The sequence below is a fragment of the Mytilus edulis genome, chromosome 5, assembly GCF_963676685.1.
Source record: "Mytilus edulis chromosome 5, xbMytEdul2.2, whole genome shotgun sequence".
In the NCBI taxonomy this organism is placed as follows: domain Eukaryota; kingdom Metazoa; phylum Mollusca; class Bivalvia; order Mytilida; family Mytilidae; genus Mytilus; species Mytilus edulis.
Genome location: NC_092348.1, coordinates 45,969,188 through 45,995,102, shown reverse-complemented (window position 1 = coordinate 45,995,102; position 25,915 = coordinate 45,969,188). Strand labels below are relative to the sequence as shown.

The following is a 25,915-nucleotide window of genomic DNA, read 5'->3' as shown; positions in this document are numbered from 1 at the left end:
GTTTAAACAAACGGAACTATTTCAAATATATATGTTCATCTTCATAGTTCTCAAGTGATTTTTGCAATCAAACTTTTTATTGTTTGCTCTCCAACTACGATGCTCAAAAGTGACTTACAAGTATTCCGACTCCAGCTGTTCGATTTCTATTTTTACTGTAATTAAGGTAGGTCAGGGGTATAGAAAAAAAAATGACAGAATTTTCTTATACTTTGCCAAAATGAAGATTTTACTATGCTTTTTAAAAAAAAATGATAAAAAGTATGGGTCACCGCGCTATTTTTCAAGGTACGAGTCGTTCATAATTGCCAAAATTTGCTTACATTGTTCATGAAAGAAAGCACATTTCCGTGGATAAAAAGAAATCTATAAGACAGATTTTTGAAATAAATTATGAGAAGATAGGTTTTAGGATATATTTTAAGAAAATAAAAAGAAAAAATGGTGTCACCGAACTTGTTTTCTTGCTACAAGTAAAACTTGAAAATTTCCCTATATGTCCAGTATACATTTTGTACTAAAAGAGTTATCTCCCCTTAAATGGCTTATTTGAAAAAATAATTCTAAAAGCACAAATATCTGGTATTTGTTAAATTATTTTCGATAATACAATGAATAACTAAGTTTTCTTTATATAAATAAACAGTGTAACCAATAAATTGCAAATCTGTCTCCAAATTTGCAGATTTTGGCAAAGAACTAGACCAATTATTTACTGTTCTACAATTCAAGATGGCGGTATACCCCTGAACTACCTTAAACAACACTTTATTAATTTGATGCGTCCGAAGCACTTTGCGTTATTAACATTCATCAGGAAAGCTAAAAAACAAAACTCTGAAAGCCAGGGATGTATAAATACGCAAAGAGCTAAAGGACAAAAAGGGATCATTAAATCATGCAGGTAAATTTTGTCTGAAGGAGTTGGGACCTAAGTTTCTAAATTCATAAACAGTAACCTCTGGTGAAACTGTCAACTTCCTACTCAATTTTTACAGTACTTTACTAATTATGTGATAACTCACAAAAAAATATCCAATAGTTTCTGCTGTTAAGGTAAATACCAATAAAAGAGAGGCGAAAAATACCGAAAGGATACTCAACCTCTACGATCAATCACACACTTCACAGTTGAGCGCGGGAATCATCAACATATTAAGATATATTTTGTATCGTATGATCTTAATATAATTGCAGAAACAAATTAAACGCAAGGGCTCTCCTTATGGCGAATGCAACAATCATCCATTGTCGAATCCACTATCTTCCGTTTTGGTAGGTATATATATATAGGATATTTTTAAATTGAAAAAAAAAACATTTCTCGGAATAAAAAAAAAAAGTAGTATGATGGTATGCAAAATGTGACACGATCGACAATTTCTTTACATGTAGTCGATATTTTTTTATATTGCTATTACCAGACAATATTATGGATTGTTAGAACGTTAAAAATTATATTCTTTTTTTTTCTCATTGGTTGGTTAACTAATAATAAATGAAATCATATCATGTCATATAATGAAACCAATGTGTTCAAAATTTACAGCTTAAAGTTAACTGACATGTGCCTTAAGGTAACACGATACCGAATGACGTTACGCCATGAGTTATCGTTCCTGACGTTATTGAATAACGTTCACACATATATAAGCCAATGCAGCGGGTTTTGTGTAGCATTTTTAACGGTAACTTTCCCTAGATGCAGAGTGCCGAGAGTTTTGATGCAATACGTAGCGGTTATTTGACATAGATTGTTTTATCGTTTTCCGGCAATCATTCTGCTCATTGTTAATCTTTAAAAAGTATTACTTTACTTTTTAAATATTCTGTTTTTTTTTATATTTAAGCATCTGCACGCTTTATCTATATATGTTCATATGCATAACAGGCACAGTTTTATCACATTATTTTTATTCTTGGTATAGATATAGGAAGATGTGGTGTGAGTGCCATGAGACAACTCGCAGGCCATCCAAATAACAATTTATAAAAGTAAACCTACATGTGTAGGTTTATTTTTGCAATAAGTACTTATTCATGATTCACGCCGTATCCCCATGAAATTTTGTTTTTAAAGTAGAAATCTAATTCATTGTATGGAATGTAAAAAAGTGGTTATTTAGCCGAATAACTTTTCCTGTGTTCCATGTGTAAACAGTCTCTGAAATTCATTGGTCTGTTACAGAGTAAATTCGATATAGTTTTGGAAATATTTTAAAATACAGTGCCAGCTTTGTAATTGTATAAACCACATCTACTCAGGACGGACAGCAACATCGGAATGAAGCATTAGAAAGTTAACGAAAGCTGAGAAATACATGGGCACTTGATTCGGCAGAAATAAAATAACAAAATTCAGGTTCCGTTACAGTCTGAATAAAGCCAGCCCCGAGTATCCACTTGCGTCTACAAACGCAAATTGATAGTTGGGGCTGGCTGTAGTCAGACCGGTCCGTGTTCCCTGATTCCGTTATATTTTTTTTCTCGAAATTTACATGCAAACGGCTGACATTTTATTATTCAAACGGTAAGAGACTGTAAAAAAGCTAGATCTTGAAATCATTTAGATTTTATATACGTGTTAATTTACGCTTGCATGGGTATTCGGTGGTTTTTTTTTAGTTTTGAGTTGGAAATAATGTACATGTACAAGTTGGGAGACAAAACGACTGAAAGAAAATTAACAAAGTTACCTTTTAGGGCTCTGAGGGCCATATTGCTCGCATAATAGGCGTCGGAAAAGGCCCGGAAAGTTTCTTTCTTAAAATCAGTTTTCAGAACAAGTATACAAGTATATATATACATGTATAGCGTCAGTTTAAATTTTCCCGACCATCATCGCGGATGCCCTGCCTCTATTGCAAAACCTACCTATTGTATTTATTGTTAACTTGTTCTCGTCCTGAACATGCATGAACTATTTTCCACTGGACGTTAACCAACCAATAATCAAAGCAATCAATCCTACAATTTACCCCCGTCACTTGGAACTTTAGTTGTTAGAATTTAAATCATTGCCTCTAATTTTTTCAAAAAATTCGACAAAGTTTAAACGCAGACCGCGAGGAAGACCAAAACTGAACAGTTACGCAAAACTAAATATCTACGTTACCGCTTGCTCCTTTTGGAAGTGGTTTAACATGAGACTTTATTTGTGAAAGTACAAGTACAATAAAATAAATTGTGTACATGTACATGTTATTTGTACAAAAGTTGGCTGATAGAATGATAAATGGAGATATGTCATATGCAATTTATAAGATAGCAACAGCTGGGCATTAATTAACTGACATCAACACCTTGAAGACATCAAGAAAATCGTGACTAATGCTAATTGGAATAGTATCTTTACACTTCTTATTTGTAGTTTTAGTAAAAGTTGGAAAATTTTGAGTATGTGTAGTATAATTGTCACAGTAACATTTCAGTCTCTTGGTAAATATTAGTTTAAGTCTTAAAACCTTTACTCTTCTCTAGAAAATTCAAACCATTATGAAATATAAGGAGATGCGGTAAAATTTTCCAATTAGTCAAGTTTCCACCAAAGACGAAATGACGGAAATGCTATCCTTCTAACATTGCTACTACATTTCAGATCTCCAAATTACCATTCCATTATATGAACTGCATATTCAAAAATATGCATTGTAACCAAATTACTTATAGAGCACGTACCATCATATTGTTTTACATTTGTCCGTTCGACCGTTAATCCCGCACTTAGTATATATATAGAGTTAATTCGGCTAATTAATATTTAGAACTACAGTAGTTTTGCTTCAGCTACTCATATTATAGGTGCGCATATCGTCTGGAGTTTCTTTTTTGTTTCATGACAGGCTGCTGGATTAGGCATTTTGATAAAAATACAAAGGCACACAGAGTACAGACTCCGGCTTACATCTGATACAGGTTGAATTTCAAGCTGGAACTTTTAAATTTCGCAGTTGTTTTACTTATATAAAGAATGCATATATGATCTCAAGATTTGTTATGTAAATAATTTTTCACAAATGACAAAATGTTGAAATTTGTGAAATTTTGCATACAGTTTGCTAACCCGAATAATTCAGTCCCTCACCGTAATCGATCTCTCCTACTTACTTAATGTAGTAAGCGGAATATAACGACTGAATTATTCGGGTTAACAGTTTGCAAGGTTTGTCCGACTTGCTGAGCAAACAAGTAAGACATTCACACAACGCAGAGTACACTATACTACATGTATTGTATGTACCAAGTCAAGAATATGACAGCTGTTTATCATTCTTTTGATGTTTTTCAGCTTTTGATTTCGTCATTTGATAAAGGATTTTTTCGTTTTGATTTTTTCTTGGAGTTTTGTTGTTTTAATTTTTGGAATGTGTATTTTATCATGATCATTATTTTTCCCCATAATTTTCACAAAATCTATTTTGACTGGTGCATCAAATGTGTCTTTTATAAACAACTGTTTTCAAAATTGTATTGTATCGTCCCGAACATGCATGAACTATTTGCCACTGAACGCACAAACAGCCATCAAACCGAGCAATTAAAAAACTGTTAAATGAATCAATTTTTTTAAAATACTATATTTCTGCATCACGGGATGCAGTGATGATACCACCATTGTCTAATATGATGGAGTTAAAAATCAGTAATTCGGATGAATCTCACGTGAAATGTTTCATTTAATTTTCACGTAAACTTAACAAAAATCTGAAGGTATTTTTTATGGTTTTAATCAAATTTTAGAACAAAGATATTATTTAAATAATTTTATTTCAAATATTTACGTGAATTTAACGTGTACAAAATTTCGGTGATTTATGCATGAACTATTATCATAAGATTCACATGGAACCTGTTCACGCAAGTTTCAAGTCATGATATGCTCGTTTGATGTGAAAATTGGACGATATTGATATTATTTCATATGAGTGAAATTCCATGTGCAGGACGAAATAAAATTATATCTGATTCAGTAGAATTTTATATTGCATTACTAGGAACTTTACGACAGTCGACAGGGGAAATGAAAATAAAATATACTCATTCAGATCCCGACACATATTTTTTTTTCTCCTTTCTCTGAGAAGGAATAACGTTATATTCCGTACACCATAACGTCACACGTTTTTGGTCAAATTCTAGGCCTATCGATCAACTTTGAAGCCATTTATTTTAAAAACAAGGATGGTGACATATGAGTTTCTATACGTGTATGGATTCACTATGCAATCCTGGATATTATGTTAGTTTTTTGTTTTTCTCCGTATATAAGAAAATAGCCATTCATTCGAAAATCAAAAAGGTAAGCCGAAAAAAAGGCATTTCCCCTATATACCTAAGTAAATTTGTCGCCAAAATTGAAGTTTTCCTATGAAAATTACAAAAAAACAAAAATGGTGACCCCCATTTTTTATTACATATTCCGATGTAACTCGATTCAAAGTACACGTATGCCAAAAATTTTGGAAATCGGGAGATATGCCATTCGGTATCGTGTTACCTTAAATAGAAAATACTCCAAATTCAATGTCCGACTACTTCATGTAGTCACTGATCTTTCATTATCAAAATATATCTTAGTTTATTTTTCCTAGTTCCAATTTGCTTCGTTGGTATCCTGTGTTTCCTATATAAAGTCATACTCTGTATGTAATAAATCAAACCACTTCTATGTGTCAACTAAATATTGCATTGTATATAATAAAAAAAAACTGTTCATGAATCAAATAAAATAAATTTTATATCTTTTGCACGTGCGTGTTTTAGAAAATATTCATCATATGGACCTAAAGTTATTCAACTAATAACTTTAAGAGAAATACATTTTTAAAATCTGAAATGTTTTCCTTTACATTGAAAAAATAGTTCTTGAATTGCATGCAGGTTTTTGTAACACAACAGTGTAGGTTTTCATTTCTATATGGACGTTTTGTACATGACACATGTTGTGATCTAAAGGTTTGGTAGTTTCAAACTATTTTTTTCTAGTTAAGCCAATTGCAATTTAATTTAAAGTTTGTTATGTTCTATCAAACTACTGTCCCAGGTTATAGGGAGGGTTAAGCGCCTTCAAACATTCTGTATGTGACTGTCCCAAGTCAGGGGTCTGTAGTGCAGTTTTTGTCGTTGTTTGTTCGTAATTAATTTTGTTGTAAATGAGGCCGTTTTCGTTCTCGTTTGTCTTGCGTCGGGCCTGTTAAAACCAACTTTTCCGTATAGGGATTTTTCATTGTGTTCGGCCGTACGATGGCCTATAATTGCTTACATCCACTTTATTTGAATTCTGGTGGATAATTGTCTAATTGGCAATGATATCCAATCTCCTCATTTATTTCTATTTTTTGTATAAAGCGACGCATGTTTACAATATCAAGAATGTAAAAGTTTGTATTTGGTCAGGTGCTCAAATCTAAAAATGAAAAAAGTTTTATACTACCCACACGTCGTTGTCTGGATATATCACGTCTAGTAAAACCAATTTTGATCTGAACAGCTCTGAAAAGACTGAACAATAAATTATTCAGTCATTTTCAGTACTGTAAACTGGGAATGTGTCAAAGAGACAACAACCCGAACAAAGAGCAGAAAACAGCCGAAGTCCACCAACGGATATTCAGCACAGCCAGAAAATCCCGCACCCGAGAGCGGGCTTCATCTGACCCCTTAACAAAAATGTGTACTAGTTCAGCGAAAATGGACGTCACACTTATATCCGAAACATATAAGTGAACTAAAATTAAAATTATTCAATTTTCAGACTTAACCACTGTGGTAAATTCAGCACTGTCCCGACAATTCACTTGCAGTCAATTAATATCTGTTCAGTCTATCTTCAGACTGTTCAGTAGGTGCTATTTACCAGTACATATCAACAGCAAACTGAACTTTCTGAAAAGGTGCTGAATTGAATGCAATCAAATTGTCTAAGGAATACTGAGTTAAACGCAGTGCAGAAGTCTGACAATTTACTGAAAGTCTGAAGATGAAATGATGATTTATTGTTCAGACTTTTCAGATGATGTTAAGATAAAAATGACCGTTTCAGGTTAAAAGTCACTTACTAGTGCATTGGTTGTTTTTTGTAATGCATGTACCTTTATAATTTCTTTTTAACCGAGCTATCAAGGTTATACCCAATAAGATAATTGAGCAGCTCTGCAGAAGACATATTACACACTACGTTCTTCAAACGATTGATCTTTTTAATGTGAACTTTGTGCACTGTAAAAAAAATGTAACAAAACACCTCTGTAAAAAATGTTTTGATATGGCGATTATCTTTTTGTAGTAAAAAACTTGCAACTTAGTATTACCATTATAAAGAATTAAACATACTTTATCATACGTACGATAAACATGATAATTTAAGTCATATAGATTTTACGATACTGGAATTATCTCGACTCTATTTGAATTCCCTATGTTTTGTGTGTGTGTTTAATATTTTCAGTAAATATAATCATTAATATGATATTTTTCGTAAAAGGGATGTATTAACCATTGTCTTGAAGAAGCATATTCGACACATTGTTCCTGCCAGAATAACGTTATAATCAAGAACGATACAGTTAATGCATCAGGTCAAAAATACTGTAAAGAAACACCAGATGGTAAGTTATATGGAACTGAACTTTGATTTTATGCCACAATTGGATGCGAGTTTGACATTGTAAAACCATATGCAATTTATGTTATTACTTTCAGTTTTACAATTATGTCTACCTATTCGGTCTCCAGTGAACAATTTTAAAATACATAAAAACAACCATAGCTGAGACCTTATATAACCCATCAATCTAATTTGCTAGATATGATACTAACTTAATGAACAACCATTCGAACTTATTGTATTTATTTAATTCAAAATCATTACATAATGAAATGTACATGTTTCAATCAAATTAAAGCAACCTGCATACTTTTTGTTATCAAAACATTCACTCCGCTGTCATAACCCGAGTCATTATTGTATTTTGTTATTATTGGTGTCATTACCAATATTCATTGGTGTTATTATCAGAATGGTATTTGTTTTTTAAAATCTAAGTACAAGATAAACACTGATATTAGATAACTATATGAAATAAGGAGTCACATGTGGTATGAATGCCAATGAGACGGTGTCTACAGGATTGTACTACTCTTTTTGAAATAACAGGTAATATAGTATTGAAATTAATTGGGCCAATCACTTTCTCAAAAAGTAAATAACATTTTTAATTTAAGTTCCACAATCTTTTGAAACAATCCATCTTAACTTAATTTGGTTTCAACTGTTAACAAGAGTGCACATTTTCATATAAACTTGCCATGTGCTAAAGACTTCTCCCATAACAGATATATAAGTGTAAGACTAAAATGCGTTACATTATTAGCTATATATGTAAAATGATTCAGGAAAGTTACACACTTCTTTTGTCCTCACTATTTTAAATAATTTAAATATAAGAAAATAACCGTAGAAGTTAAAAAAAAAAAAATATTACAGGTACAAATGTAAGGACAAATTCTATACTTCAGACTCATGTTTGAAAACTATGTAAAATCAAATAGTTTTCATATTTATCGACTAAGTAAATTTTAGACAATTGTTTACAATAAAGTGTTAAGTTCTACATCAAATGAATGCATAACAAATCACTCTTTGTTAATCAATCTTTCGGTGTTGTACATGGTCAAGCTTAATTCTTGAAATATATTCCAGATACAAAATGTTTAATTGATACCTACAGATCAATGCTCGAAAACCTGAACGGAAACTGTGGATGCCACCCTCCATGCAAGTAAGACATTTAGAACACAACATGTTAAAAGAAGTAGTTTGTTAGTTTTACGTATACACAAAGTATACTTGACAAAATTGTGTCAATCAGAGACACAAACTGGAGTAATAATCCTGGAACGAGTATCATAATTATGTTTAAATAGAAATGATTACAATGTGGTGTAAACATCAATGGCACAGTAACCAAACCAAATAACACATTCATACACTACGCACACATAAATATAAAAAGAATATAGAACGGTTTTGTTTATCATAATGGGAACGTTAAATCGGTTTAGGTCTTTTAAAATAATTTTGAATAGAGTATGCTATCCCCTTTATATCATTTCACTAATGATTTGCTCTGACAGGCTATTAACTTGCAAAAAATCAATTATGGTTGGATTTAAATATGTTTAAGTATACGATTCTCCCTATTTGAATATGAAATCTAAAGAAAAAATTACTCTGCAATATTTAGAAAACGTTTATTTTTTCAGTCATTACTTTTTCTTGCGTTTTGACTTTAACTGTCAAGATTTGTTTTATCCATTTACATGTAAAGAACAGCTGCGTATCTTGATATTTTTGTTATATATCCAGCCAGATAGTTTCCTTACACATTTCATCTAAATCAGTAAATTACTGTCAATTTTTTGGGAATGTTTGTGATATAGTATTGCTTGGTATAGCTTAATTATATATGCATTGGTTGATATCGATATGTCAGAGCTATGATTTGGTGACATGATTTTAATCCTAGGTACATATAACTGCTAACGTATACTTGTTGAAATTTAGATGGTGATCTAAGATAGACTTGGTTATTATATATGTCCTTTTTTGGTCATATAGCTCTTTAACTGTTTCGGTTCTTATACCTCCTTGGCGTTCGAATATTCGACTTCGAGCGTTACTGATGACTGTAAATCCGAACACATGAAATTTATAAAGTGTTGTCTACATTTCACTTCAGAAGTTTTATCTTCTCAAACATGAAATGATGGCTTCTACGCTACATAAACATAAATCATATTTAATCACGGTTTTAGTCCAGAACGATTGACTCGCAATATTATTATTTGTTCGGTACACATATTAATGATTTTCTCCTTATTGGAATCCATTTTGAAGCTTTAAAAGACATACTTAGAGAAGCTTACATGTACTTATGTAAAGACCGCCCCTCTTGCAGAGTATAATCAGTTTAAGTTCTAAAAATCTTCAAAATTATTTACTAAAATTTCAAATTTCATATTAGGTAGCTGAATAAATATCACTTATTTTTTTTAAAGTCCATGGTGACTGGGACTAATTTTGCACGACTTTTTTTTAATTCAAAAATTGTAAAAGTGAGCCATTATGTTTCTAGAGTGTATAAGAATTTGACGATCCTTTCTATACAGAGAAAGTTACAATGTTTGACATTCGATTGTCCTTATTAATACTATTCACTCAAATGCAAATGAAAGACTCTTGACCAAGAAGATCTCTATTCATATTTAAAGTATATCATTTAGAATTAGTTATAGAACACTTAACAATCTGTTGTCAAGGTCAATGCATTTACACCGGATTATTATAATTTACATAGTCAAGAAATTTTATTCATAAGACCTAAGGAAAATATTTACTTACTTCAAAAATTAATAACAAGTACAAGTGTTGTAGATACATAAATAAACACTTCAAAATAGTTAATAACAAATCTGATTTTTTTTCGATTATTTTTGAAGAATAACATAGCCCAAACTGGCTATACCTTAAATCTCCCACACTACCTCAAACCTCCGATATTAGTAAGTTGGCCTGATGAATTTGATATTTTCAATGTTAAAATCTATGACGCCTTTCTCTGACCTTTCACATTTAGAGGTGTTTGTGGTAAAGGTATATCAATATGATGAGGACTGTTGTGGTTTTCCAAAACGAAAATATGGACTTTCTCATTTCTTAAAGGAGCAAGACAAGTTGTTTGTTTTAGTTTCTCAAATGAAAGTGTTTCTATGAAATTTACTAATCGTTAACTCGTTTGGAATATTTCGCACTTGCTTTATATATGTCAGAATGATAGTTGATATTTTAATTAAACACTGCCCACTAAACAATCTGAATATGTTTGAAGAAGTTTTCATATACATATATGCATTTCGTGTATCAAAATAACTGATGTTTCTTCGTTGTTATTTCGAATGAATACCGTTCAAAATTATCACTGTTAACAACAACAAAAACTATCAGAGATCTTACCGATTCCTCAAAAGTAAATGTGGGAGAAATATAGATTCCACCATTGCATCAAGTGTATTTTGATGTATCTCTACTCGAAACAGTTTAATTTTAAAATTGAAAATGCGAGGCTTGTCGAGCTTTTTAAATATTTAGAATTTAACTTTTGAGTGAGGAAAGATATCTTAATACACGAGATATAATGGTGAAATCTGATTATGTAATGATTTTAAGACGATATCTAACAAAGTGTATCCTTCCTTTTATAAAGATTTGCAGAAAGTTTTGTTCTTTATATGTGACGTCATCAGACTTGGTCACCTTTTTCATGACGACACAATAGGAACTTCAGAAGAAATCAAGAAAATTTTACGTCATAATTGCATTTCGATTAATCATTTGACGAGAACGAACTAAAAATAAAGAGATGAGGTATGATTGCCAATGAGATTACTATCCACCAAATTTCAAATAAAGTGGATGTAAGCAATTATAGGCAACTGTACGGCCTTTTGAGATGAGAAATATTTTTTCTCACACCGATCGAGAAATGTGAAAATAGCATGAAAATTAGAGAAATATACTTGTGCAGTAATAACGGCTAATAAAGATGATAATTGATTTACTACGTGAAAGAAAAACCAAAATACGCGACAAATGTTAAGAATGTGATGACATTACTACATGCAAATACGAAAATATATTACAATAGTTACGCACAACATAATCCTTTTCGTTTATTTCAAAATATTTCATTGTCCAATGAATTTTGTTGTTTATCTTGTAGTGAAAAGGTATATTTACAAACGATATCATCAAGAACCTGGCCTCATAAGGAAATACAGGTAATATAATTTAGGTAACGGACCTTTACATATGACTGATAATTATATTTGATTTGATAGTTATATGTTGAACAGGAAAGGGAGTTATTCATGCAAACGCGAAAATTTTGCATTCAATCTGCTGTTAGTATATGAAATAAATTTGAGTTAAGATCTTTTATACATTAGTGTGACGCACAGTTCACAATTATATTGTGGTGTACATGGGAAGTGTCCGTTGTTATTCTTTGGTTTACATGTTGAAATGTCCAATTATATTATTTATTTCTCTGTCCTGAGTGTGTTTGTGTTAATGTGTACTGTATTCCTGTCACGTATTGTTGTCATTTTAGCGAAATTTTAACATTGTCATATAATTGGGAGGTTTGGATAGCCGTCAAAGCAGGTTTCAATCCACCATGTTTTCTTAAAATGTCCTGTACCAAGTCAGGAATGTGGCAGTTGTTATCAAATAGTGCGTGTCTATGTATGTTGGCGTTTGTTTTTGTAGAAGTTCAGTGTTTATGTTGTTCCGTTGTTTTCCTCTTAAAGTTGATGTGTTTCCCTCGGCTTTGGTTTGTGACCCAAATTTGTTTCAGTTAAATCGGTTTATGACTATTGAACAGCGGTTTACTTCTGTTGCCCTTATTTATAACGATAAAAAGTACCAGATTACGGTTTATATAGTCAAAATTTTATAATAAATATAAATCAATAAGACAAATCAAACCTTTCACGCTTTTAATTTTGAGTCTTTGTATTTGAAATTTTCAGATTCGGTACCCTACACTTTATATTTGTCGCGACATTATGTAGCACTCTCTAATCTTTTAATTGAAAAAGAAGAAGAAGATACAAAGAGGGCATTCAACACTCATATGTCGAAAGAAACTGACAACGCCATGGCGAAGAACGAAAAACGACGAAAAGTCAAGTAAATCCACAAAACACTACATAGAAAACTAAAGCTTAGCAACACGGACCCAAACAAATTCCTGGGGAGAACTTTATTTCTCCGAAGGAGTGAGCAGTTCTTGCATCATACGTGGCACCTGTCGTGGTAAATCTCATTCGGTGATGTCACAATCGAGGGATGACTTCATATTTAACGCTTGGAATCATTGGTTCAAAAGCTTCCTTGTAAGAAGCAACCTTTTATTAAAGGGTCGGTTTGCATTTGACACTTTACTTATGCTAAACTCTAAAACAGCCAGTAAAAAAAAAACCGAACTCCAAGGAAAATTCAAAAAGTCCCTTACCAAATGGCAAAATCAAAAGCTCAAACACATCAAACGAATGGAAAACAACTGTCATATTCCTGACATGGTACAGGCATGTCCTTATGTAAAATAGTGTGGATTAAACCAGGTTTTATAGCTAGTTAAACCTCCCACTTGTATGGCAGTCGCATAAAATTCCATTATATTGACAATAATGTGTGAGCAAAATATCTCATTGCTAAAGAATGGTCTTAAGCATTATCGGTATTCGGCATACGGTAACAATTTAAGTTATTAAAAAAGAGGCATACGATACAACAGGGAGAATAAAAAAAAAGTTAAACAATAATCCTCAAGCCACTAAACGGAAAACTAAAACTGATCAACGCCAACCAAAAAGCGTAGTAATTCGAAATTTGTTGATTTTAAGGCTGGATTATTCAAATACTAGTATATAATATACAAATAACACTGTAAAAATGAATAGATAAAGAATGATACAAATAAAGATGTTTGAAAGTAAAACGTGTATGCATGTTGTATAGGTTGACTATCTATGCATATATTTCCAAGTACATACTCTTAATAGTCCGAATACGAAATATTTTGGCATGCATGATTGATTGTTGTTTGCTTAATTAACGTCAGGTTGAAATTATTTCTTGCATATTCAGTTTGATATTTGACATAAAGCATAAACGTTTTACTTATTTGCAGGAGGCTATGATGAATGATGTTTGTTCACAGATTGGAAACTGTACAGCAAAAAACATCACCATGTCAACTGAAGAACTTGGGTATGATTTTTGCCTTTCTTTTGTTACATATCTGTATTTTTCATATAAGAAGTTAAATGCATTTGTATTGTATATAGCTAAAAATAGTTACTCTTAAAAATAAAGATGAAGATAGAAATTCATGTATTGAAGTTTTATTTTAAAAACTTGTATAAATGTACGAGCTTTGGCTCCTTACATATCGACAAATCATTTCAAAAACAAGATTTTTTTTGTGCATCAGGGATGGAGTTCGAGGTATATGAATGATAGCAGTCATTATTTGGTTTATTAACTTCAGACAGAAAAAAGTGTGTTCACATTTACGTTAGGATTGTGAAGTAGATAATCCAGTGTACAATAACAAATTATTTTTGCGTTGAAGTCATCAATATTTTACAATTAAAGCACGTTGGATTTATAAAGATCAAAGTAGATAAACGGCAAACAGTTTTAAGGTTTTGGGATCTTACCACACATTTTGAATATGGTACCTAGTAAATGAGTAATAGAAAATGAATTCATCACATTTTGAATAGATTCACGTCTTCTTGTCCTGCCAAAAAAAAAAAAGATTCGGCATTTTACGTTATTCATTATAATCAGAAGTTAAAGATCATATTCCGATTTAAATAGACTACTACAGAAATAAAATCAGGGTGAAGCAAATACGTTTTTGTTAGTTTTTTTTTTTTTAATTACGAAACATTTTGTTCCGAATGGTCTAGATCTGGTTTTCTGTATGGATGACTTCTCAACACTTTTAAAGACTAATGTGTGCGTTGGTCATATCGGACACGGCTTTTTTGTTTTAATTTTCGAGCTATTTTTTTTTTAAATAATAGCAGTATACTTTTTATTATCTCGCTCGATAAATAATTAAACCTTATTCTTTCAAAATCAGAACAAAATGTTGACATTTTGACAAAATATATGAAAAAAAAAGTTCTAGGTTCCGACTGAAATTCAAAACGTTTAATTTTCACAGACAGCCGTTAGACATAAATATTCTTCCGGATTTATATATAACTAAATATTAAAAAATAAGTAGATGTGGTATGATTGCCAACGACACAACTTGTCTGCAGAGACCACAGGACGTAGAAGTTATCTACTTCAGTTCAACGTACGGCCTTCAACAATAAGCAAAACCCTTACCGAATAGCAAACTATACAAGAACCCCACAGGACAAATGTATATCCATTCAAATGAGAAAACAAGCGGCCTGATTTATGTACAATAAATAACCACTGAATACAGGCTCCTGACAGATACACCTATTTCTGGAAGCTGGTTATTTAAAACAAAAACAAAAACTCTTTCCGGATACTGCACCAAGACAAAAATTATGTAGATGCATTTATTCATTTCTTTCCAAAATGCTTACAATAATATTACATAACACGTAGTGAATAAAGTCTCAATAATATCCGTCGCTGGATGAACAGACTGTGGTAAAAATGAAATAAAAGTTAACAATAATTTGGTACATTGTTTAATGATTTGAATATTCCTAGGCATAATTTTCTGAAGCTACTCATCTACTTTGGAGATCTAAATCACGAAATTATAACAGAAGAACCAGTTTACACTGTAAGTATTTGAATATGCTTTTATTTCTATTCTTTTATCAATTCCGTCATATTTTAAATTAAAAATACGTTATACGATATAGGTGCAATCTGTTATAACTATATACAGTGTTAATAATTCATATTCGTTTAGTAATGAGATGATAATGATGATCATGACGATTTTGATGATGATCATCATCATCACCCTCATCTACAATATATATAAAATGGGTCTCAAATTTAGCCCAACAATGTTAGATCAATTTTCTTCTCCCCTCAGTGGGATTCGAAACCACTGCATCTGATACATCTCGGCAACACCGCCTGCACTGTGCCCAGCGCTTTAGACCACTCAACCAACTAAGCTATATACCATATAGCTTTCAGTAGTCGAGGCATGCCTTTCCTCGTCGGCGAGGTAGCTACACAGCACATGCTGCATAGTAGCAAGTAGATAGTATACCATGCCGATCACTTGTCCAACTAAGTGAGACGTCATGTGACTTCGATGGCGACGTAGCAATCCGCCATCTTTAGTAAATGTGTCTCATAACATATGCATAGTCCTTTCAATAAACTTTAATTTTCCCGTTAATCCGACCCGTTTTCTAACTTTTGCTACTCTTTCCTTTGTCTTCGAAACATAAATATTTCTTAAAATGTTAACCCTGACAGTTTGAATTCAAATGAAATTACATCCCTGATCAATTGTAAATATTGTTCTGTTTCTCCTCCTCTGTCTGTTGACTGTATTTCAAAACTAACAAACCTTCGCCTTCGTATACATTAATTTCTCAAAATATTTAAACAAAAGTATTACTTTGCGGCTATATTGTAATATCTTAAACGTACGTCTAGCACTGCATCATATTTTAACAGTTTAATTCGTTGGAACTAATCGATTTAAAACTTTGAATATTTTCAACGATGTCGGCATCTTCATATTGGCGGCTGTGTCATTTGTCGTGTCCATGATTTAGATAGATTTGCTGTTTTCATTGTATATTTGGCAAATTTCGAAAGGTTGCATGTTTTGACCATGATTACTTTTATAGTAGATTTTTTCTATGCAAAAAAAATATTTTATAACAGATCATATATATTATAACATCTGCATTAAAATACAGAAAGGTACAGACATATATATACATGTGTATATATGTCTCTGAGAAAGGTAAAACACCGAGTATGCCTGACAAGTTACAATACACATGATACAATCCTACACTACACAATTATTCAGGTATTACACAGGAAACGTATGCTGAATCAAATTACAAATACTTGTTCAAATCATGCCGTGTACAAAGTTATTTCAGGAGTTTTAAAGTAATATACGACATATTTAAGTCCCAGTAAATTCTTACCAATATCAAATTCTATCACAACATTGAATAAAATATCAGAACAATAATAATGAAAGAAATTAATATCTATATTGTCAGCTTCTTAATGTTTTAACGTAGTTATTTTTATAAATCATATATCAAACGGAAAGTACATCGATTTATTTGTTTGTAAAAATTGTCATTTGATAAAAAAAAAATTAAGCCTAAACTTAAACATGTAAAAGCAATATTTTGGAAAATTCAAATTTTTTTAGGGTGTAATTTTATTTGACAATATTTTTTTTCTCGAAATTTGACCTAGTGTTGAGATAAAGTGTACATAATTAAGTGTAAGAACTATTCGACCCTTTACAAGCCGATCTGTAGCGACAGTTATCTTGACCCTTATCGTGACTTGAATAGCTGCGTATGGTTGTGTTTTGCCTGTCGGAAAGGATGGTAATTTTACTAACCATGCCGTTACATCAAATTTTATTTTTTATTTATACGTCTAAATATGTGACAACTTTACTACAGACGTTCTCCATCGGATAACCTGTGTTTATACAGAGTTAACACCATTATTTATATATACTTCGTCTCAAATTAAGCCCAACAATGTTAGATCTGCAAATTTGAGTTATATACATGATATAGATTAAATAAATTAAGAAATTCGAAGTGATTTAAAAATAAAAAGAATCTGATTTTGTTAAATGATTAAAGACGAAATCATTGATAGAAAATTATGTGATAGGATACTATTTCAGTTCATATTTAAAAACTGACAATTCAGGGAGGCAAATCTAAACTCCAGCGTATAACCCAGTATGACTGTTAAGAAAACAAATGTGGAAGACTCGGTATCATGTAGCGTGTTTATTACATTAGTAATAAATAGGAGGCAATATTGTATATATGTCAAGGAGACAGTAACCGAACGACACAAATCAATCACCAAAATAAATCTGGAGGTCAACATAATTCTTCAGCAATACACAGGTGATTATACAAAATTCAAACAAAATACTATTTAGTAATGCAAAGACAAATAAACGAAATCGTTTTATTCAGAATCCATTGTCTTATTGATAGAGAGGACCAAAACTAATGCATGACACAAAAGACATTTAGCTTTCAGTACTTATATATAAGAGTAAGACATGTTGTTGGTACCATTTACTATGCAGTTATCAACTTCAAAATTGCATGTTGTTGTTATATATTTCAGTTTACAAGGCTGCTGTCTGATGTAGGAGGATCTCTTGGTTTGTGTCTTGGAGTATCTCTGCTGTGTATTTGTGAACTCGTCGAAGTTATTTTCGACATCATCCAAACTGCTGTGAAGAAAGTTCGCAAGCGTAAATTTTGAATTCTGCAACAGTGAACGACTTATGTTATACATATACTATTCACTTGACATTAATTATTCGTATTTTATAATTAAAACAAATAATAATGAAATTATATAAAATTTGAAAAAGAAACTACTACTTGTTACGTGCATTAATAATCAAAGTTTTACACTGATATGTACTTTCCTGACTCAAATTATGAAAACCTATTAGATCTGGCATACATGGTATTTGGGAGAGTGGACGTTGTGGATAGTATAATTGCTCTAAAATGCGTTTTGCTGCCATCAGTGTAAATTTGAAATAAAATGAATTCTTATATTGACGGAAAATTATTAAATTATTTTGTTCAATATATGTTGAAATTAGCTTTAGTATAAAAGTTTTTTATTAAATACATCGTACAAACGCATCTTAAAAGAAGACTTAACAAGTTTATGAATAATGGTTTGTTAAATAAATCTTAATGTTGTATAGAAAGTTTGTCAATCGATAGTAACATTGCTCAAAATTATAACGGTTCAATTAAACTAATTCCATGTTTAGGGGTACATAAATTAAATACAGTAAACAAAGAAATACTTGTTAAGTAAGGTTTACAATCTGAAAAGATACCGTTAAATGGTTAAACAAGTATCTTCATTCGACATGTTCAAAAAGTAAGTAAAATTCTTCAATTCTTCACAAGATATTGAATGTAGCCTATTCAATATTAGTAAATATATACTTCATTGTTGTATTACTTATTTCCCTTAAGCTTATATACTTCTTGTTTTCAAGGTATATGTATATACATGTATTATATGATGGTACGAGCAAACACTTCTTCGATCTTTTATACTTTGTCAAACTGTACATCTATTCTAAAACCAGTTGTTGGCATGATATGGGTAATGGTCTTCTCGTATATTTTATGATGGTATGATTCTTAACCTCTAACGGGACGGATTATGCTTGATTTTTATATGCTGAATACATAATCTTTAAATTAATTTCAATTTTGGTCTGAAGCTAGCATGTCATTAACTGATAGTAGTCCTTTTTAAATGTATGTACCATTGTCATTTTGCTTAGTTTGTCCGTTACTTATTCTGACGTAGGACTCGGATTTCTTAAAACTGAGTTTTACTGTGCGTATTGCTGTATTTATTTATTCTACATTGGCTAGAGGTATAGGGTGGGGTTTGGATCTCACAAAACATGTTTAACACCGCCGCATGTATGCGCCTGTCTCAAGTAAACCTCTGACCTTTGTTGGTCTTGTATATATATGTATATTTTTAAATTGTGGTTAATTTATATATTTTTGAGTTCAGTGTGACGCCAATTTTTGCTGAACTAGTACGCATTTTTGTCCAGGGGTCAGCTGGAGCACGCCTCCGGTTGTGGGACTTTCTCGCTGTGTTGCAGACCCTTTTTCATTATTATTTAAATACAATTGTATATTGTGTATAATATAACTTTATAATACTCTATGTACTTATAAATATGTTATTATTATTTTGAGGACTCTCAGGAAGATTAGTTTTAACTAATGGGATCATCCTCTTGAAATAAAGATTATTTATTTATTTATTTATTTATTTAGCATGTTTAGTGGCCTTGGGCTATTTTTGCGCTTTGGTCGGGTTGTCGTCTCTTTGATACGTTCCTCGTTTCCATTCTCAATTTTATTTGTATAGAACCATTATCAAAAAAATATTATAAGGAAATAGATCAGCTAGAGTGTATTCAAGCTACTTGTTTTGAAAAAATGAAATATCTGTGAGGATGATATGAGTGAAACTTTTGGTTTTCTAAAGTCATCCAACTAATACCAAAACGAGCGGAGCGGGGCAAAACATGACACTTTAAATATCATACCATGTTTGTACCTTGAACTTTTTTATGAAGACTTTGTTGATATAAAGGATTTTCTTTTACGAGAAAGTTCACGTACACTTATTTTATAGTAAACCTTTAATATACAAAACACATTTAATTGTTTTTTTTTAATTTGAAAATCATTTGACTTTTTTACATTTTAACAATGATCAGCAAAACCGACATAAATATATTTAATTTTCAGTTGGTATTCGCTTTTTGAGGTTGTTGGTTTGAAATATAGAATTATATCATAAAGCTCTATAATATCGGGATATGCATAACACATTTTCCATACTGGACGTTAAAAATCAACACTCACTCAATCTACTTTGATTATTCTCAATGTCAGATATTACACGTAGAAAGTAACTATTATTTATCGAAATAAATTTATGGCAAAATAATCGCATATAAGCTATATTTCAGAAATTTGCGAAAAAATATATCTTTTTTGGACTCTGAAGAAAAAAAAATTGATGTGGAATCCTTACTTCTAGAGATCCACTGTATTAAAATTAGTGAAACAGGTGTATTTTAAAAAAGTACAAGTTTTACGTTATATAAACAGCAAAAAGTATGCATTTTGTTACTTAAAATTGACTTTTGGCAACATCATGCGGTGTTAAAATATCACAACTATGCCCACGTTTGTTGTAACGATTGGATCTAAATGAACGTAAATTATATATTACTGGTAAAATATTAAGCCCGGGATTTCGTTACCACAAACTACTTACAACTTTTACTAAATTCTTTCATAGATATAAAGAATTGGTTTCGGAGTTTGGTTATATAACCTGTAGAAAACTTATTTATCCTCATTTTTACAGAGATGTTGTTTACCAAGCCCGGAAATTTGAAAACGACTAGGATAACTTATCGATCCTTTGAATAAATTTATTCTAAAAGGTTACCAATTCAACACTGTAATGAGATCTTTGAATATTGTTTTTATTGGTATCAATATTGATGTTGTTATCAGTAAATTAAGATCAAACTAAATATTATTTTTATATACATATGCACATTCATGGCTCTACAATCCATCGATACCTGTATCTTGTCATTGCACAATGTCATGTTTTTATCTGACTATTTATGACGTCTTTAAACTACATCCATTGGATGTTGGATGTGTACTGCTTTATATTTTAGTCTTAGATGCATTTGTTTTCATTAGTTGTTATAAGCTTTGAACTAGCTGTCAGTAACTGCTAGTAATCTTAAATCTTTTCTTAGTGTATTTCTGTTGTGTGGATGTATCTGTACCAGTCCACGTATACTCGGTGTTTTTGTTAGATGTATTTCTATTTGTATCCATCTGATGACTTAAGCCCTTTTCAACTATTTTTTATGATTTGTTCTTATGTTGTACTGCTACACCACACAGCTGATCCTGATAGCTATGATTGCTGTACTATTTTCGTTGTGTTGCTCTATTATAGACCTATATTCCACATCTCCCCTTTATTCAAATAAGTTTGCAACGATAATTTAGCTACTGTTACAACCAAGTTACTTAATGTTATCCCGCCACACAATGTACGTGCCTGTCCCAAATCTGGAGCCTGTAATTCAGCGGTTGTCTTTTGTTTCTATACATCATATTTGTTCTCCGTTTATTATTTTGTACATAAATTAGGACGTTAGTTTTATCGTTTTGAATTGTTTTTATTTTTGTCATTTTGTGGCCTTTTATAGCTGATTATGCGATATGGGATTTGCTCATTGGTAAAAGCCGTACGGGGACCTATAGTTTTTTTCATTTCTGTGTAATTTGGTCTTGTGGATAGTTGTCTCATTAGCAAGCAAACCGCATCTTCTTATTTCTTTTATTTAAAATATGAAGGGGTCACCAGTCTCGTTTTAACTATTTTGATCTGAGCGTCACGGATGAGTCTCATGTAGACGAAATGCGCGTCTGGCGTATCAAATTATAAGCCTGGTACCTTTGATAACTATTTTATAATCAAGAATCATTACATTATGAGCAAAAAAAAGCATTAAGAAAAAAAACAAATTTGTATCGTGACACCGTCACGGCGTTGAGCTTTCTTTTTCTCGATAATTTCGACCTTTTGTAGTCAGACTCTACATACAAAAAATGTATTGATCCTAATTGATTTATATTGAGAAAACGAATCCAATGACACCTTTACATTTATATAAACGGAAATGTGTATAGCAATAACAGATAATTGCTAAGGAAATTTGTGTGGACAGATTTTGTGAGGCATTGAAATTTAAATTTTAAAAAAATGCAGATTTTTCGCCGCTCTTTATATTTTAACCTCTTTCAGCATTTTTAACTGATCATTGCATTTCTGGACGTATAAAGAGTGCACATATCATTTTCCAACATTCAGATACTATTCAAAGAATTCTAGCTAAAAACAAAATGTCATTAGAGCCAGAAACCACCAAATTACGTACCTTAAACACTTTAGTTTATTGCAATTACTCTTTTTTTTTAATCTTTTTATTGTTGTTTTACTCTGTCTTAATTTAATTTTGTTTTTATTTGCTTTGTAAGAACTTCTTCTTAGTTTGAATCCAGTTTTATTTCTTTTTTGTCGGTCTCATAGCATTATAAGAAATTGTATGTAGGAAAAGATACCGAACTAGTTGTGCACGCACGAGACATGTATTAATGGAATCAATTAAAGAAAAAACATTTGATTGATTGTACATTTATATAAGAGGTGTAAATATCTTCACCATGAATTGGCATGTCGCATGCTATTCCTATTTTTCAGTTTAAGGGGAGTAATGACTTATATAGATCTAGCAATATAGACAGATATTGAACAAAAAAGAAATAGTAAGAATGTTCTTCCCTAGGAATAGGTAACCTTAGGTTTATTTCGAAAAAGCGTTTGGAATTTATGGGTGCTCAATGCTCTTCATCATCGTACTTTATTTTGCTTTTTAGCTTTTTTTATTTGAGCGTCACTGATGGGTATTCTGTGGACGAAACATGCGTGTGGAGGACAAAATTGTTGTCTTCGTATCTATGATAAGTTTGTCTTCCTTTAACATTTTTAACATCAAATTCCACCATGGACATAGTAAAGAACATGATATATACATTGTACCGACATCGGTCTATAGCTATGATTGCTGTACTATTTTCGTTGTGTTGCTATATTATTGACCTATATTCCACATCTCCTCTTTATTCAAATAAGTTTGCAACGATAATTTAGCTACAACCAAGTTACTTAATGTTGGGAAAGCATTTTATATTAATATAAATAATAACAAGATTACGGAATTAAACAATTTTGAGTTCTCTTTTTTATGCCCCGCAACTGAAAGTTGAGGTACACATCAATTTACCTCTGTCCGGCGAACCGTCTGTCCGTCCGTCCGTTCGTCCGTCCCATTATGAATATATAGCTATTTCAGATAATTCCTCCTACAGATTAAATTGTAAGAAGTTTTCACTTTGATGGAGAGTTGAACTTTGTCATTTTTTAAGTATTTACTTGCATGAGAGGTGCATAGCGTTTCCGGATAAATCCTCCAACATTTTGAATGATAGGAAATTTACTCTTTGCTGGCTGTTTGTACATCTATTGAATGTGTGCATGTGGTCAGGGTGTCGATTTTTAACAATATTTGCTCTTTCTGGCGATTCTCAAACTTTTGTTTTAGTATATACTTGCATAATAGGTGCATAGCGTGCCCGGATAGCTCCTTCTTCATTGAACCATAGACCTATGTGCTCCCATGTTCAACTTTGTTTATTTCAAAATAACTCTTTTCATCTGCGAGGCATGATTTGTGTCTCCAAGACACAATAATATCTCAAACAAGGTCCTACATTGACTTTGTAATGATACAGTTATTTCAGAGTGAAGTGCGCGAGCACCACTTTTTTGTAATTTCTGTTTGAATAACGACAAGTTGAATACTTTAAAACGTACAGAAATTCTCTTCATAGTCAGGAGCCTGTCCTACAGAAGGTCAATGCTGTCCATTATTTTGTGTTTTTCTTAAATCGGGGCGTAAGGATTTTCGTTTGATTTGTTTAACACTTTGTGATGTCAGGGGCACGATATGGGGTTTTACTTTTAAAGGCAATGATGTTGAACTAAAGTTGCTTACTTCTATATCATTTGGCCTCTGGCATTCATGCAGAGTCTTCTTTCTATATGTTTTTATAAACCGAATAAAGTATCGAAAATATTATAATAATGATTTCTTACCGTCTTATATTGTTAGCTGTCACAAACAATACAGACATTCATAACTTCAAGAAGTATAATTTAGGTAAACACAATCGATACACAAATAGTAATGCAATTAGTCCATATATGTAATTAATATGCAATGAACTCTAACAATAGCATTTTCTCTTATATTTGAGTGTGAATTCATATTACTATAAGACGTGTCACGGTACTTTTCTATCCCAAATTCATGTATTCGGTTTTGATGTTATATTTGTTATTCTCATCGGATTTTGTATAATGCTTAGTCCGTTTCTGTGTATACTACTGTTGCCTTAATGTACGTATATACAGAATATTTTAGAAAAAGATGTGTGGGTTAGATATAGTGCCATAGTTAATTATTTTCAGAAAACTGTCAAACATTTTGTAAATTCATGCAAACAAAGCAGGCTTTCAAGAAATTCAACTACGTTTATGACTTCATAATTACATCACCAAATTAAAAGACGCAATTGATGAACTTCTTCTTTAACTGAAACAATTCAACATTTTGAAATTTGTATCATCAAATGTTTACAAAATTAAAAAAATCTGATCTTTACGGCCAAATTTATTAGTAAATCAAGCCAACAATGCATGTACGTCAATGATTCATAGTGAATTGTAGGTTTTGAAAGCCATTCCTGCTGGATATCCATACGCTTCGTAGGGTGTGTAATTTCCGTAAATCCACAATCCAAACCGTGCCTTTTCTCTATGGTTGATGTGATGTGGTCCACTAGATATTGGAATACTAAAACTACCGAAGTGATGTTCCTCTTCAGAAATACTGAAAATGTTTTTCAAATTTACAAAATTACCGTCAAGTACGAAGCCATCTACTGCGTCTGTACGTACTGTAATGCTGATAAAACTTTCAAAATCTGTTGGAACCATGAAATCATAATCATACAGGTACTGGTTGATTCCGGGAATCGTCATCATAAAGGCGTCTCCATGGGTACCCAATAGTTCATGCGGGTAAATAGAGGGAAATTCATAACAGTGTGGCTGTGGCCATTGATTGACACATTGAAATCATTCATTGACTGGGACAGATTAGGTGAACGTTTGTCTGTAACTAGCACTGCTCACGACGTACTTTACGATAGATATTTAAACTGTGGGGTCACCAAAGGTTCTCCACGCCTAAATAAAATAATTCAAACAACTAATCAGGAACAACCTTTACGTTTTGATTTATAATATTGAAAACTTAAAAAAATCTTTACTTGTGTTTTTGTTATGTTTTGATAATTAATTTTTATGATATTTCACGTACGTTCAGAAAAAAATGATTTAATTGGTTTTAAAAGTTACAATGCATGTGTTGATAATTATCTTTTTTTTTCGGACGTTATAGGGATTTATCAATTGTCGAATTATGTCATCTTTTTAACTTTTATCTGGTCTAAAATTTTATTTTAGAACGAATGCATGATCAACTTTCAAAAGTTGTGCAAAATCAAAACATATAATAGACAATATAATAGAAAATACTTCTGCCAGGACTGTCTTTTTCGTACTTGCAAGTTATTGGACAGTAAAAAACCTATTGGGATCAAGCCTTGTGAAATTTGCATTTACGTATATCGTAATTTTATATATACGCAAAATGTATAATTTGGTGCATATAGGAAACTTGAACTGTTCTGTTCACTACTATATTTGTGAAAAACCCTTGGCAAAAGAAACGTATTCATTTTGGTCTCTTGTGGAGGGTTGTCTCATTGGCAATCATACCACTTCTTTTTTTATATC

At 31.6% G+C, this 25,915-nt stretch overlaps 2 protein-coding genes across 2 annotated transcripts; one reads left to right on the top strand and one right to left on the bottom strand.

The window, feature by feature from the left end:
• The first annotated feature begins 1,202 nt into the window (after positions 1-1,202).
• LOC139522438 (degenerin mec-10-like) lies at positions 1,203-18,092 on the top strand. The gene is made up of 7 exons (XM_071315947.1): positions 1,203-1,275; positions 7,484-7,607; positions 8,702-8,780; positions 11,781-11,838; positions 13,755-13,834; positions 15,332-15,407; positions 17,948-18,092. Exons 3-7 carry the CDS (start codon positions 8,734-8,736, stop codon positions 18,086-18,088), a joined length of 402 nt encoding a protein of 133 aa, XP_071172048.1. The 5' UTR covers positions 1,203-1,275; positions 7,484-7,607; positions 8,702-8,733; the 3' UTR covers positions 18,089-18,092.
• Positions 18,093-24,766: 6,674 nt separating this feature from the next.
• Positions 24,767-25,096, bottom strand: LOC139525113 (uncharacterized). The gene has a single exon (XM_071320297.1). The coding sequence runs from the start codon at positions 25,094-25,096 to the stop codon at positions 24,767-24,769; it is 330 nt and encodes a 109-aa protein (XP_071176398.1).
• Positions 25,097-25,915: the final 819 nt, after the last annotated feature.